General features: G+C 44.0%; 3 protein-coding genes across 5 annotated transcripts; 2 read left to right on the top strand and 1 right to left on the bottom strand.

Annotated features, from left to right (window-relative positions):
* Nucleotides 1-891: 891 nt before the first annotated feature.
* Nucleotides 892-4,339, top strand: LOC142890006 (uncharacterized). The gene is made up of 4 exons (XM_076028741.1): nt 892-1,229; nt 1,796-2,302; nt 2,382-2,495; nt 2,812-4,339. Exons 1-4 carry the CDS (start codon nt 1,213-1,215, stop codon nt 3,893-3,895), a joined length of 1,722 nt encoding a protein of 573 aa, XP_075884856.1. The 5' UTR covers nt 892-1,212; the 3' UTR covers nt 3,896-4,339.
* Nucleotides 4,340-5,372: 1,033 nt separating this feature from the next.
* On the top strand, nt 5,373-10,856 carry LOC142890005 (uncharacterized). 2 transcript variants are annotated; one of them, XM_076028739.1, is made up of 5 exons: nt 5,373-5,588; nt 6,294-6,450; nt 8,190-8,696; nt 8,776-8,889; nt 9,203-10,856. In XM_076028739.1, exons 2-5 carry the CDS (start codon nt 6,341-6,343, stop codon nt 10,203-10,205), a joined length of 1,734 nt encoding a protein of 577 aa, XP_075884854.1. In that variant the 5' UTR covers nt 5,373-5,588; nt 6,294-6,340; the 3' UTR covers nt 10,206-10,856. The 2 variants fall into 2 exon arrangements, with proteins under 2 accessions (XP_075884854.1, XP_075884855.1); XM_076028740.1 differs by lacking the exon at nt 6,294-6,450 and having other exon boundaries at nt 5,374-5,588.
* Nucleotides 10,857-11,807: 951 nt separating this feature from the next.
* LOC142890004 (uncharacterized protein CFAP97D2) lies at nt 11,808-15,067 on the bottom strand. Of its 2 annotated transcripts, none has more exons than XM_076028737.1 (5): nt 13,370-15,067; nt 13,189-13,269; nt 12,994-13,112; nt 12,413-12,596; nt 11,808-12,322 (listed from the first exon to the last, which is right to left on the bottom strand). In XM_076028737.1, exons 1-5 carry the CDS (start codon nt 13,625-13,627, stop codon nt 12,236-12,238), a joined length of 729 nt encoding a protein of 242 aa, XP_075884852.1. In that variant the 5' UTR covers nt 13,628-15,067; the 3' UTR covers nt 11,808-12,235. The 2 variants fall into 2 exon arrangements, with proteins under 2 accessions (XP_075884852.1, XP_075884853.1); XM_076028738.1 differs by having other exon boundaries at nt 13,392-15,067.
* Nucleotides 15,068-15,226: the final 159 nt, after the last annotated feature.

Below are 15,226 nucleotides of genomic sequence, written 5' to 3'. Positions count from 1 at the left end.
AAACTCCTGTTGAAATTCATTTCACCCACCCGGTTTGAACACACCTGACTCCACTATTGTCTTGGGGGAGTTTTCCATTTGTTGCTTCAACAGGCTGTTAACACAGCAGGTGGGTGTGGGCGATACTGGGGATTGCCGTTTTGATAAGACATCAAGTAAACACAGAGCTAGTATGGTCGATAGAGATACAGATAGTGATACATTTCACCTGAAATGTCATGATCAATGAATTAATTTGTGTTTTCCCCCCATAACAGACGACCAAGATTTGAGACAAACTAGTGAAAAATTCCAAAAAAGCAACAATGTAAGAAAATATAAAGCTCAATGTCAACAACATAGCAAACAGTTAATTTCATTCCTTGTAGATGTTTGTGGAAAACAAGTTACGTTGAGGGCGACACAGTGGCGCAGTGGTTAGCGCTGCCGCCTCACAGCAAGAAGGTTGTGGGTTCGATACCTGGGACCTTTCTGTGTGGAGTTTGCATGTTCTCCCTGTGTCTGCGTGGGTTCTCCAGCTTCCTCCCACAGTCCAAAAACATGCATGTGAGGTCAATTGAACACTCTAAATTGTCTGTAGGTGTGCATGCGAGTATGAATGGTCGTTTGTCTTTGTTTGTCTCTATGTGGCCCTGCACTGGCAAACAGTCACCCTGCCTTCGCCCTATGACAGCTGGGACAGGCTCCAGCAGACCCCCGTGACCCTGACCCTGAAGATGAATGAATGAAGTTACGTTGAAGGTCCTTCATGACTGGGGTTGGGTGGGGGAAAAGGGGAAGAGGCTACACTGTTTTCTGAGACAGACTCGGTGATAAACTGTGAAAGGGGATGTGTAGAAGAGGAACTGCAAAAAAAGTATTGATCACATCCTGCAAGAATCAATCCAATAAAAAAAAAAATTCTCACCTTGGTTTTGATACCATCAACATTAGGATTCATACACCCACCCCAGCAACAAGTCCAGAACTGCACAGGAGGTTGAGTGTCATAGATGACAGAGATGGGTGTGTTCAACGCTGTCAGCAGGAAGGAAGGAAAATGAAAATAAACACAGTGCAGTTATAAATGCTGACCAGAAGACGACTCAGCCTTCCATTGCTTCACTTCAACAACACCAGAAGCAGCAGAATTCACGTTTTATAAAGAAGAAAGAAGCTACTTTGTGGTTTAACTCACGAGGCGAGGACCCGTCAGGACCCCAGACAGGAGGCATGACTTTCGAGGCAAGGTGAGCATTTCAGGACAGTGGTTCCCAGGCCGCGGACCAGTACCGGTCCGTGGGTTATGTGGTACCAGGCTGCGGGGCTTTAGCGCGATCTCCCTAACCCTAACTCTTTTACAGACATACTTGATCAAATAATCAGGTTGTGAATGATCCCTAATGCTCATTCATGCCCCCGGCTCTCGTCTGTACCATGAAACTTGTTTGTGAACATTCCGTACCGGAGGAGGTGTTTCAAGTTACAGTACGGTTTATGAATGAGCACAAGCAGATTGAGGAAATTTACTGCATTCAGAAAACTAAAAGGTGAATCGCGACCTTGCGTAGTTGAAAGATTGAAAAAAAAAAAAAAGTAAATGCAGACAGGACAGGACATCAATCAATCAGACTTTTTGTTGGAACAAAACCAGTCCAGTCACATCAGCTTTCTGGCGACATCTGTTGGACAAAATCTGTAACCGCAGGACAGGTCTCCTGTTTCATGGATTTGACAAACTCTTTTTGTATCTCATTACTTTTATAGAATGTGTGATGACAGCTAATGGTCAAATCCTTCAATTTCTTCCCTCCAGGACAGAGCTGAAGAAGGCCTTGTGCAAATACACCACAGATACTCTGAGCTATGTGGCCACAGTTAGGAGCTTCTGCAAGAGGAGCTCCAGATGGATGCTGTACAGAGAAACGGAGCTGAACATGATGAAAACCGGCATTAGGAAAAATCTTGAATCAGGCCGGAAAAAAGTTGAGTTGGAGAAGGAGCTGTCTGCTCTGCTGGAGGACACTTTGCCAGGTCTGGAGGAGCTCCAAGCCTTCCTGGATGCAGTGGAGAAGTTGGCGGTCACTTCAATCCATGTGTTCACGGAGGGGAATCAAACCCTGAAGCTGCCCACAGGAACCAACCTGAAGGACATCCATGTGGTCCTGATCGCTGCTCATAAAATCTGTCCCCTTCTGCTCCAGTTTAAAAGAAATGCAGGAGTTTTCTTCCTCCCAGTCCTTCACAATGTGGACGTGATGATATATCAGCTGGACAGGTACATAAAGATCAGCCAGATAATCTGTGACACAATGCAGAAAAGGTAAACGCGCCCTGCTTCTTCTTCACTCAACTCCATCTCATCACATTTATTAAAGTAATTCTAAACTGGTGCTTCACAGCTGTTTCAGTGAGTCTGCGCTGGAGACAGAAACCACTGTGGACCTCAGGAAGGACCTGTCTGATTACCAGGCTCAAGGCATGCTGCTTCACATCAACCAGCTGAATGAAATCAGGTATCAATGTATCAACCCACAACAAACACCATTGAAGAGCCTCATCCAGCAGGACCTTCAGAACCCTCATTTCTTTGAAAACGAAATCAAAATTTACAAAATGCACCTTAGCAATGGATCTTTCTGTCAAGTTAAGCGTCTTTGGGTTGTGAAAAGCGCTATATAAATCCAAGTTGTTATTATCATTATTATTATTATTATTATTATTATTATTATTATTATTATTATTATCATTATTAAGACTTCGAGAGCCTTTCTGCAGCTGATGTTGTGTCTGGAGAGGTGGTGAACCCATCTCTAGTTTCTGATTCGACAGGGAGGACCAGAACTTCCGGATGGTCTTCTTGTTCGGCGAGGAATCCAAGCCTGGCTTCACAGAGAGGTTTAGTGAACAGAGTCCCAGGATGCTGCAGTTCCTGGATGACCTGGAGGTGACCGCTGTACAGCTGGACAGGATGAACAAGGGGGCAAAGATCTTCAGCATGGCAAGAGGCTCAGTGGGGTTGGTGCTCTCTATCGTTGGTTTGGGTTTAATCCCAGTCACTGCTGGAGCGTCTCTTGGTCTCACAATGACTGAAGTGGACCTGGAAGATACCAGCAGGGTCATTGATATGGTCACCACCACCACAGAGACTCAAGTAAACAACACAGAGAAGAAAGCCAACGAAACCTTGAAGAGCTTCATGGAGAATGTTCAGGCTCTCCAGGAGCATCTGGAGGAAGTCTCCAACAGGGAGACCGACTGGGAGAACGTGGCTTTCAGAATGGGCAGTATTTTCGGTGGAGGTGTTGGCGTTCTCACGGCCATTGACGGGCTCTTTGGTGCCTATAAGATCCCAAACGTTGAGAGTGTGGTGGCCAAGGCAGCCGCGGAAATCCTAGATATTAGCCAGGCTGCAGCCAAAGGGGTTATGGCTGTAGCCAAGTCAGCCAGAGCTGGTGCGATCGCACTGAACATCCTCTTCATTGGCATGACTGTCTTTTTCATCTGCAAAGACAGCATTAGTCTGGCAAAAGGTGAGATGTCAGAGGTGTCAGAGTTCATCAGAGCCAAAGCAAAACTGTGGAGATCAGAGATGGACTCCTGGCAGAAGATCCACGACTCGCTGTGCCGAGGACGGGAGAGGTCAGTCCAACAGAACAATGTCCTGAAGTCACCGTTTTACCCCTGGATCAGCGGTAAAGCTGACAGAGGTCATTTTCTTTATCATCTCATTATTTTATTTTTAGCATCTTTATTTTTTTACTTATTTGTTTTAAATGAAGTACACCAGCGGCTCTTGAGGGCAGACATCTACTTGATTAGAGGTCGAAAAATGGATCTGTTATCACACCTGGAAGTCAGATTTCCCATATGGCTGTCTGACTATTTCTTTCCAGTGGCCGGCAGCATAAAGTGAATGTTTTCCCCATAGACTGCAAATACAAAAATAATAATTACCTGTAAAACATCGGACAGGACACCTCCAACCTGAAACATAGTTCATAAAGAAATCGTTACATAACAAGTCATGGTCTTTTGATCTTCCAATTGTATATTTCTGCTATATATTTTTCTTCTGTACATTTGCATTGCATTGTTTTCTGTCATGGTCTCTTTACTCTTTGTGAAACATTTCTAAAGAGCAGAATTTATTTTTCTTCCAAGCATCACGTGTGTCTCGGCCTGCTCTGAGAGAGATGCAGCACTGTGCTCATAGAGCCAATCAGATCATCTCATTTGATCAAATCACTTTACAGTTCTGATTCTGTCTCACATTGATTGATTTTAATGTTTTGCTAACAAAATATTAAAATGCTGTAATTCTGATCATTAAATATATCTGGGTTGTCATTTAACCTGATCTGTCTCCATCACACTTCTATGTCAAATTTTTGCAGCATCTAATTCATGTGACCCAATGGTAATAAATACCTATCAAAACCTTTGAAGATGCTTGATTTGTTTTAATTCCACTGCAACTTTAATTTTACACTAATGCTGCTGTGATATACCACAGTCAGATATTTTTTCAGGTGTCTCCTATTTGTTCACCTTCAGCAGATAAAGACGCAAGATATCATTTTCACCACATCCTTAAACCTACACAGTAAAAAAAAAAAAAGGCCTTTAGCCCTATTCAAAGGGGATTGGTATTAGCTCCTCTGGTAATTTGTAAATAATGCCCCCTCCCCTGCTTCCGCCCCCAATTATGTATAAAGCTCAATGTCAACAACATAGCAAACTGTTATTTTCATTCCATGTAGATGTTTGTGGAAAACAAGTTACGTTGAAGGTCCTTCATCACTGGGGTTAGGTGGGTGAAAAGGGGGGAGGGCGATAAACTGTGAAACTGTAGAAGAGGAACTGCAACAAAAGTATTGATCACATCCTGCAAGTATCAATCCAATAAAATAAAATAAAAAAATACTCACCTTGGTTTTGATACCATCAACATTAGGATTGATACTAGGGTTGCCACCCGTCCCGTTTTTTCCCAGAATTGTTCTCTTTTTTCACCACCTGTCCCGGGAAAAAGAAAATCTCTCCCGGGACACAATTTGTCCCGTTTTTTAGGGAAAATGACAAAACATCATTTGGTTTCCGTCTGTGGTCTAGATAGGATTGCCAACCCTCCCGTAAAATACGCGATTGTCCCATATTTGGCAACTAAAAAACCTGTCCCGTAATGAACTGATACGGGACGCACTTCACTTTGTCCCGTATATTTCGGGGACGCCCCCGCCCCCGTAGACTGACTTGAGAGATCCCTCCCCCCCGAGATGTCCCGGATTTGAAAGTCTAGGAGGTGGCAACCCTAACTGACACACCCACCCCAACAAGTCCAGAACTGCGCAGGAGGTTGAGTGTCATAGATGACAGAGATGGGTGTGATCAACGCTGTCAACACGAAGGAAGGAAAATGAAAATAAACACAGTGCAGTTATAAATGCTGACCAGAAGACGACTCAGCCTTCCATTGCTTCACTTCAACAACACCAGAAGCAGCAGAATTCACGTTTTATAAAGAAGAAAGAAGCTACGTTGTGGTTTAACTCACGAGGCGAGGACCCGTCAGGACCCCAGACTGGAGGCATGACTTTCGAGACAAGGTGAGCATTTCAGGACAGTGGTTCCCAGGCCGCGGACCGGTACCGGTCCGTGGGTTATGTGGTACCGGGCTGCGGGACTGTAGCGCGATATCCCCCCACCCCCCGTCGACGATTCTTCCGCGGGACTTTAGCGCTATCTCACGACGCTGAAGTTGGCACCACATTCGCCGCGGTGATTTCTTAGGTTTCGATTCCACCCTAAAATAAAATTCCGCTATTTGACCACTAGATGTGCTTATCCCAACACTGTTCAACATAGAAAATTCAGCGAATTATTTTATCTAGATTGAGGTAGAATTTTGACTAAATTATACAGTAGAAATGGACATGTGAGGTATCATTGGAATGCCTGGGAGGTCTACTATCACAATCAGCTGAGACATTTCACGGGAAATCGTTTTTAGCCCTTTGGGGGGACTTCTCAGTAGGCAACTTTGCCATTCACGGTATGTTTTTTTTTTTTTTTTTCATGTTTAACAAGGATTATTTCAAAAATCATACAGTAAATTTTGACAAGTGATGTATCATTGGAAAGCCTTGGAGCTCTACTAGCGCAATAAGATGAGACATTTCACGGGTAATCATTTTTGGCCCTTTGGGGGGACTTCAAAGTAGGCAACCTTGTCATTCATATTACTGTATTTCTCATCTTTGTTAATGATTATTTCAAAAATTATACAGTAAAAATTGACAATTTTTTTGTAGGCTCTCTGCAGTGTGGTGCAGGGGGTGGGTTGTCTTGTCCATGATGGATGTCAGCTTGGCCAACATCCTTCTGTCCACAACCTCCTGGATGTAGTCTAATGGACAGTCCAGGACGGAGCTCGTGGCCAAAGATGATCCTTTCCATGGACTTCATGAGGTAGGAGGTCAGGGCCACAGGTAGGGCTGCACAATTAATTCAATTTTAATCACGATGACGATATTGGCTGCCAAGATTAAATTAAGCTGATCGTCAGCGATATTAACATTTAAAAAGCCGGCTACCATACATGTCAAATCAAGCACTTTCAGTCATCCGTAACTTTGCTGAGTTAGCGTAGCAAGATAGCGATAGCATGCTGCCCCCGTCAACGAAAGAAAATGCATGAAATAAATAATTGTGATTAATAATCGTGATTTTAATATTGACTAAAATAATCGGGATTACCATTTTGGCCATAATCGTGCAGCCCTAGCCACAGGTATGTTGTGGTTAAATTCACCAGGGTGGGATACCTTGGGAACTGGCACCACACAAGAGGTCTTCCACAGGACCAGTACTGTGTCCAGGCTGAGGCTCAGGTTGACCATGTACTGGACAACCTCACTGAGTTGGGCCGCACACTTCCTGAGGAGCCTGGAGCTGGTGGCATCCGTGCCTGTGGCTTTCCCCGCCTTTGTCTTTATAAGCTCCCTACTCACTTGATACTTGGTGATCCTTAGTTGGGGAAGGGGCAACTGCAGGGGTGAGTCCCGGGGTTGATTTGAGTGTTCTTTGGAGGAAGACTGAAATGTCTCAACTGATTGTGCTAGTAGAGCTCCCAGGCTTTCCAATGATACCTCACATGTCAAATTTTACTGTATAGATTTTGTAATAATTAACAAAAATGAGAAATACAGTAATATGAATGACAAAGTTGCCTACTTTGAAGTTGCCCCAAAGGGGCAAAAATGATTTCCCGTGAAATATGTCCACTGATTGTGATAGTAGACATCCCTGGCTTTCCAATGATACCTCACATGTGAAATTGTACTGTATAGATTCTGAAATAATCAATAACAAAAATGAGAAATAAAATAATGTGAATGACAAAGTTGCCAACTGTGAAGTCCCCCCAAAAGGCCAAAAATGATATCCCGTGAAATGTCTCAGCTGATTGTGATACTAGAGCTCTCAGGCCTTCCAATGATACCTCACATGTCCATTTCTACTGTATAATTTAGTCAAAAATCTACCTCAACATAGACATAATGATTCGCTGAATTTTATATGTTGAACAGTGTTGGGATAAGCGCAGCCATCTAGTGGTCAAATAGCGGAATCTTTTTTTAAGGTGGAATCGAAACCTAAGAAGAACCGCGGCGAATGTGGTGCCAACTTCAGCGTCGTGCGATTTCCTAAACCTTAACCCTAACTCTTTTACAGACATACTTGATCAAATTATCAGGTTGTGATTGATCCCTAATGCTCATTCATGCCGCCGTCTCTGGTCTGTACCACGGAACTTGTTTGTGAACATTCCGTACCGGAGGAGGTGTTTCAAGTTACAGTACGGCTTATGAATGAGCACAAGCAGATTGAGGAAATTTACTGCATTCAGAAAAATAAAATGTGAATCGTGACCTTGCGTAGTTGAAAGATTAAAAACATTTTTTTTTAAAATAAATAAATAAATAAAGTAAATGCAGACAGGACAGGACATCAATCAATCAGACTTTTTGTTGGAACAAAACCAGTCCAGTCACATCAGCTTTCTGGCGACATCTGTTGGACAAAATTTGTAACAGCAGGACAGGTCTCCTGTTTCATGGATTTGACAAACTCTTTTTGTATCTCTTTACATTTATAGAATGTGTGATGACAGCTAATGGTCAAATCCTTCAATTTCTTCCCTCCAGGACAGAGCTGAAGAAGGCCTTGTGCAAATACACCACAGATACTCTGAGCTATGTGGCCACAGTGAGGAGCTTCTGCAAGAGGAGCTCCAGATGGATGCTGTACAGAGAAACGGAGCTGAACATGATGAAAACCGGCATCAGGAAAAATCTTGAATCAGGCCGGCAAAAAGTTGAGTTGGAGAAGGAGCTGTCTGCTCTGCTGGAGGACACTTTGCCAGGTCTGGAGGAGCTCCAAGCCTTCCTGGATGCAGTGGAGAAGTTGGCGGTCACTTCAATCCATGTGTTCACGGAGGGGAATCAAACCCTGAAGCTGCCCACAGGAACCAACCTGAAGGACATCCATGTGGTCCTGATCGCTGCTCATAAAATCTGTCCCCTTCTGCTCCAGTTTAAAAGAAATGCAGGAGTTTTCTTCCTCCCAGTCCTTCACAATGTGGACGTGATGATATATCAGCTGGACAGGTACATAAAGATCAGCCAGATAATCTGTGACACAATGCAGAAAAGGTAAACGCGCCCTGCTTCTTCTTCACTCAACTCCATCTCATCACATTTATTAAAGTAATTCTAAACTGGTGCTTCACAGCTGTTTCAGTGAGTCTGCGCTGGAGACAGAAACCACTGTGGACCTCAGGAAGGACCTGTCTGATTACCAGGCTCAAGGCATGCTGCTTCACATCAACCAGCTGAATGAAATCAGGTATCAATGTATCAACCCACAACAAACACCATTGAAGAGCCTCATCCAGCAGGACCTTCAGAACCCTCATTTCTTTGAAAACGAAATCAAAATTTACAAAATGCACCTTAGCAATGGATCTTTCTGTCAAGTTAAGCGTCTTTGGGTTGTGAAAAGCGCTATATAAATCCAAGTTATTATTATTATTATTATTATTATTATTATTATTATTATTATTATTATTATTATCATTATTAAGACTTCGAGAGCCTTTCTGCAGCTGATATTGTGTCTGGAGAGGTGGTGAACTCATCTCTAGTTTCTGATTCGACAGGGAGGACCAGAACTTCCGGATGGTCTTCTTGTTCGGCGAGGAATCCAAGCCTGGCTTCACAGAGAGGTTTAGTGAACAGAGTCCCAGGATGCTGCAGTTCCTGGATGACCTGGAGGTGACCGCTGTACAGCTGGACAGGATGAACAAGGGGGCAAAGATCTCCAGCGTGGCAGGAAGCTCTGTGGGGTTGGTGGGAGGAGTGCTCTCCATCGTTGGTTTGGCTTTAATCCCAGTCACTGCTGGAGTATCTTTTGCTCTCACGATGACTGGATTGGGTCTGGGTGTTACCAGCGGGGTCAATGGTATAGTCACCACCGCCACAGAGATTGGAGTAAACCAAACAGAGAAGAATAAAGCGAACAAAACCTTGAAGAGCTTCATGAAGAATGTTCAGGCTCTCCAGGAGCATCTGGAGGAAGTCTCCAACAGGGAGACAGACTGGGAGAATGTGGCGTGGAGAGTGGGCAGTATTTTCGGTAGAGGTGTTGGCGTTCTCACGGCCATTGACAGGCTCTTTGGTGCCTATAAGATCCTAAACACTGAGAGAGCGGTGGCCAAGGCAGCCGCGGAAATCCCAGATATTAGCCAGGCTGCAGCCAAAGGGGCTTTGTCTGCTGCCAAGTCAGCCAGAGCTGGTGCGATCGCACTGAATGCCCTCTTCATTGGCATGGATGTCTTTTTCATCTGCAAAGATAGCATTAGTCTGGCAAAAGGTGAGGGATCAGAGGAGTCAGAGTTCATCAGAGCCAAAGCAAAACTGTGGAGATCAGAGATGGACTCCTGGCAGAAGATCCACGACTCGCTGTGCCGAGGACGGCAGAGGTCAGTCCAACAGAACAATGTCCTGAAGTCACCGTTTTACCCCTGGATCAGCGGTAAAGCTGACAGAGGTCATTTTCTTTATCATCTTATTATTTTATTTTTAGCATTTTTCTTTTTTTACTTATTTGTTTTAAGTAAAAGTACACCAGCGGCTCTCGAGGGCAGACATCTACTTAATTAGAGGTCGAAAAATGGATCTGTTATCACACCTGGAAGTCAGATTTCCCATATGGCTGTCTGACTATTTCTTTCCAGTGGCCGGCAGCATAAAGTGAATGTTTTCCCCATAGACTGCAAATACAAAAATAATAATTACCTGTAAAACATCGGACAGGACACCTCCAACCTGAAACATAGTAATCGTTACATTGTATATTTTCAAGTCATGGTCTTTTGATCTTCCAATTGTATATTTCTGCTATATATTTTTCTTCTGTATATTTGCATTGCATTGTTTTCTGTCATGGTCTCTTTACTCTTTGTGAAACATTTCTAAAGAGCAGAATTTATTTTTCTTCCAAGCATCACGTGTGTCTCGGCCTGCTCTGAGAGAGATGCAGCACTGTGCTCATAGAGCCAATCAGATCGTCTCATTTGATCAAATCACTTTACAGTTCTGATTCTGTCTCACATTGAATGATTTACATGTATCGCTAACAAAATATTAAAATGCTATAATTCTGATCATTGAATATATCTGGGTTGTCATTTAACCTGATCTGTCTCCATCACACTTCTATGTCAAAATTGAAAAGAAATGGAATTAATTTATTTTTTGCAGCATCTAAGTCATGTGACCCAATGGCAATAAATACCTAGCAAAACTTTTGAAGATGCTTGATTTGTTTTAATTTCACTTCAACTTTAATTTTACACTAATGCTGCTGTGATATACCACAGTCAGATATTTTTTCAGGTGTCCCCTATTTGGTCACCTTCCGCAGACAAAGACGCAAGATATCATTTTTACCACATCCTTAATCCTGAGCAGGAACACAGTAAAAATAATAACTATATAAAAAAAGCTTCTTTAGCCCTATTTACACGGGATTGGTATTAGCTCCTCTGGTAATTTGTACCAGAGGCCTCCACCCCCAAGTCTGTATATCTTTCGGTGCATTCACACGGAAGAAGTAAAGTCTGTATTTAACTCTGTTCTCCAGACTCGATTCAGACAAAGGAATCAAAAAAAAATAAAATGACACACACACACACATAGGGAACAAAACAACACCCTAACCGTAACCCTCAGAATATCAGGGTCACCAGACAATGAAGAGCGATGAAGTCATCATCTTCATCTCCACCGCACCACGCAACCACCCACAACAAGTCTGTTTGTTTGACCTTTAATTTTCTTTTCACTGCATAAAAAGAAAGAAAAAAGAAACATCTGCTGAGTCGTTTGTCGTTTTACGACCGGGACGTTCCTGTCGCGAGCCAGTTAAGATTCAACTCATTAGCAATAGCAAGGAACAAAATTGGCGTTTTATTTCTTTTTTGTATTGTTTTTATTGAGGAAATTTGGCACATTTTCCTCCGGAGAGCTTCACCCTACTTATTTTGACGACATGGTTTAGAAAGCGAAGAAATAACGCGGCTGTCCAGACTCTGAGGGTCACATCCTGGCGACAGGAGTCGAACGCCACCTAGTGGAGGAACCTGCAGGTGACCTGGCGATAATTCGTATCTCCCCGCAAGGGGGCAAAAAACAGGAACACACGCAACACAGAGACTGTAATGAATACTCAAAACAAACTTTTTTCAGTAAACAACAAAGACACTTTTTTTTTTTTAATTTATTTGTTTTTTGTTTTTGTTTATTATTTCAGACACTTCATTGCCTCCTTGTTTGCATCCATGAGATCCTGCCGGTGGACAGTAGAGGCGCCAGAGAGCCAGAAGATCTTCAGCAGGCAACATGAAGACGTCAGGAGGCTACAGGTTGAAGCTGCAGGCATCTATCAGTCCGCCAGTCCATCAGTCCATCAGTTTGTCTGTTTATTCTTCTATCAGTCCATCAGTCTGCCAGTCCATCAATCTGTCTGTCTGTCTGTCCATCAGTCCGTCTGTCTGTCACTCCGTCCCTCCATCAGTCTATTGGGTCATCCCTCCATCAATGTGTCAGTCGGTCAGTCCATTTGTCCGTCCCTCCATCAGTCCGTCTGTCTGTCAGTCCATCCATCCATCAGTCGTCAGCCCATCAATCTGTCAGTCTGTCAGTCCGTCTCTGCTTCGGGAGCTGCTTGGTGGCTCGCAGCCCTCTGCGGCTGCGAACTTGACCCTCCTGTTTGACCTCTGCAGGACACAGACAGCCATCAAGGTCAATGTACAAGGTCATTTTCTGGTCCCCTCCTATCCCACAGACTGACCCGACCACCCACCCACCTGTTGGTCCGCAGGCCAGCGAGGGTAGCGGGAGACGTTGCACCGCCGACCCTCTGCCCTCTCCCACTCATCCAACCACAGCTTGCGGCGGTACTCCGACTGGCGGCTGGTGATTCGCTGGTAGATGGCGTGATTCTGGTGGCCCAGCATCAGAAGCTCCTCCCTCCTCTTGCTAGCGTTCAGACTGAGGAGGGAAGCAGAAAACACACTCATCCATGCGCCTGGTTAAAAGAAAAACTAAAAAAAACTAAAAAAAAAAAAAAAAAAAATCTGTGGTTTTAAAATGTTCCATTTTATTCAGAATTCTACTACCTCCGGTTTTCTGTGTTTTATGTCCTCCAAAAAAAGTCCATCCTTCCTTATCTTTTTTGTGCCACATGTCAAGAATTGTGTGTTAAGACCTTTGAGCAAACCACCTTTTTGACAAAACCACCGAAAGCAACTGAAAATGCTGCAACACCTAAGCCAGGCTTTGGGTGGCGCTGTGAGTTTGTTCCCTAACCTGGTGCTTTTGGCACTTTCTGGAAGAGTCAGTGCAGAGACTGTCCATGACCATGCAGAGGCTGCTATGAGGACCTCACCTCCTCAGCTGGTACTGGTTGTGGTGGTCCACCAGGCCCCTGGAGTGAACTATGTCCACCAGTCTGGAGGCCAGGAGACGGTTGTCCCTGTCGATGAGCGACAGCCGCTCGTCCTGCAGCTGAACCCAGTGAGAAAAGCACAGACTTTCAGTCGCCGTGGCAAATTAAAAAAATCTCCATCTGCTGGCGACTGACCTGCAGCTTCTTGAGTTTGAGCTGGATGTGAGCAGGTGTCCTCATCCCCTTGTTGTCCACCACCGGCAGGGCAGAACTCACCTGGACAGGTGAAGACGGTGAAGAGGTGTGTGTTAATGTGTGGTGTGTGTCTGTGTATGTGTGTGAGTAAGGGTCGGGGTCTTCGTGCCATCTGGTTGACCTTCACCCCAATGCCTGCCGACCTTTCTGCGGTGGTTGTCGTAGTCGTCCTGGTCCCACCGGTGCTGCAGGTAGCGGTTGGTGGCAGGTTTGAGCGGCTGGTAGGACCTATGCATGGTTCTGCTGCTACTGCTGTCTGTGTACGTGTGTGTGTGTGTGTGTGTGTGTGTGGTTCTGTTATGTGTTTACAGGCTTGAGGAGGTCGTTGCCACGGAGACATACCCCTCCTTATCGCCATGCAGCCAGATAATGTTCCCATTAATAATGACTAAACAGAGGAGGGACACAGACACACACACACACACACACACACACACACACACAAATTATTTTATAATCCAAGACTGAAACGTTCCTGAAAAAAAATATGATGTTGTTGATTGATGCTTCAATTAAAAAAAGACATTAGAATCAAGTCAATTGTTCATTTCTCAAGATATTCAGATCTGTGCAAATGCATTAATAGATCTGATTGTATAGATTTCACTTTTGCCACCCATTGTGTGTGTGTGTGTGCATGCGTGTGCGTACCCATTGTGTTATAGAGGGTCCGAACTTTGGCCACAAGCTTTTCAAATGGATTCACGTTGCTGCTCTTTGCAGCCACCTGATGTGTCTTACACGTGGAAATTTCCCCAATGCAGGATTAATAAAGGCTTTCTATTCTACACACGGAAATCAACCTCAGAAGAAAAGCAGATCAACATTAACAGCCTTTTATATATAAACAGTAATCTCCTCTACTTCTTAGGAATACAACCGTTCACACAGGCTCGCAATTACAGCCAAACTCGTGCAAACTTTTTGCCTTGAGGTGAAAGTGCTCCCCCTGGTGGGCTCAAGTTAATTAAAAAAAAAGAAAAGAAAAAAAAAGAAAGAAAGAACACAGCCAGCCGTCCTGATGACACCCTGGTCTTATTTCCTGGTCACTGAGTGAGTGGTAGGTCCTCCAATACTGTGTCTGGTCCTCAATGAGCCGCAATAACCATTGCAATAAAAATATAATAGCCCCCGTCGTTTCCCTGTGCAATGAATATTGATCAGTATTATTACGCATCTGGAATAATACTATTCAGATTTGTCATCACATGCTCATGAGTGAGTGTGTGTGTGTGTGTGTGTGTGTGTGTGTGTGTGTGTGTGTGTGTGTGTGTGTGTGTGTGTGTGTGTAATAAGGATGGAAGTAGGACAGAGACAGTGATGTAATGTCAGAGGCAACATTATCATATCATCGTTTCCAGGGTAACCACTCATAAATCCCCACTTCCCAACACAAAGTGTATGTGCGTGCACACACAGGCGTGTGCGTATTGGAGATAGAGAGGGATAACCAAATTAAATCAAATTACATCAGAGGAGAAAAAAGACATTTCGCAAAGTGGAGACGGAAGACAAAGATTGACGCTAAAGACGTTTTTGTCTTTGTGCAGAGACGTCATTCATCCGGACAGCAAGTGTGCTGCCATCCAGCTGCCAGTGGACTGTGTGTCGTACGTGTGTGCTTGTTTGTGTGTATGTGTGTGACCTCCTGTTTGTCCGCAGTTTGATGAAACCAGCTTCAGTTTCACTTGTGGAGCTCAGAGACAAAAAGGAAAAAGTCAAAGTCAAAAGGCCCAACGGTGCCACCGCTGTCCAAAAATCATGAGAAACTGACCCAACTATTATTATTATTATTATTATTATTATTATTATTATTATTATTATTATTATTATTATTATTATTATCATTATTATTATTATTATTATCATCATCACTGTAAATACATCGAGTCCAGGTCCAGTGGGATGCGGGACTCCAGGCCACCCAGTCCGGCTCCAGTGACTCCATCGATCCGGTGCTCCGGGATTTGGCTGCATT

Source organism: Nelusetta ayraudi, unplaced genomic scaffold (genome assembly GCF_046127955.1).
Source record: "Nelusetta ayraudi isolate G7.1 ecotype Tasmania unplaced genomic scaffold, CSIRO-AGI_Nayr_v1 ptg000026l, whole genome shotgun sequence".
Classification (NCBI taxonomy): Eukaryota; Metazoa; Chordata; class Actinopteri; order Tetraodontiformes; family Monacanthidae; genus Nelusetta; species Nelusetta ayraudi.
This window is presented reverse-complemented; position numbering and strand designations above follow the sequence as displayed.

Coding starts and splice junctions, on each gene's coding strand:
- LOC142890006 (XM_076028741.1), top strand. Junction 2,303..2,381: donor TGTGACACAATGCAGAAAAG/GTAAACGCGCCC, acceptor GGTGCTTCACAG/CTGTTTCAGTGAGTCTGCGC. Junction 2,496..2,811: donor AACCAGCTGAATGAAATCAG/GTATCAATGTAT, acceptor CTGATTCGACAG/GGAGGACCAGAACTTCCGGA.
- LOC142890005 (XM_076028739.1), top strand. CDS start 6,341: ATGTCAGCTTGGCCAACATCCTTCTGTCCACAACCTCCTGGATGTAGT. Junction 6,451..8,189: donor CTTTCCATGGACTTCATGAG/GTAGGAGGTCAG, acceptor TCTTCCCTCCAG/GACAGAGCTGAAGAAGGCCT. Junction 8,697..8,775: donor TGTGACACAATGCAGAAAAG/GTAAACGCGCCC, acceptor GGTGCTTCACAG/CTGTTTCAGTGAGTCTGCGC.
- LOC142890004 (XM_076028737.1), bottom strand. CDS start 13,627: ATGGGAACATTATCTGGCTGCATGGCGATAAGGAGGGGTATGTCTCCG. Junction 13,270..13,369: donor CGGCAGGCATTGGGGTGAAG/GTCAACCAGATG, acceptor TCACCTGTCCAG/GTGAGTTCTGCCCTGCCGGT. Junction 12,323..12,412: donor GCTGGCCTGCGGACCAACAG/GTGGGTGGGTGG, acceptor TGTGTCCTGCAG/AGGTCAAACAGGAGGGTCAA.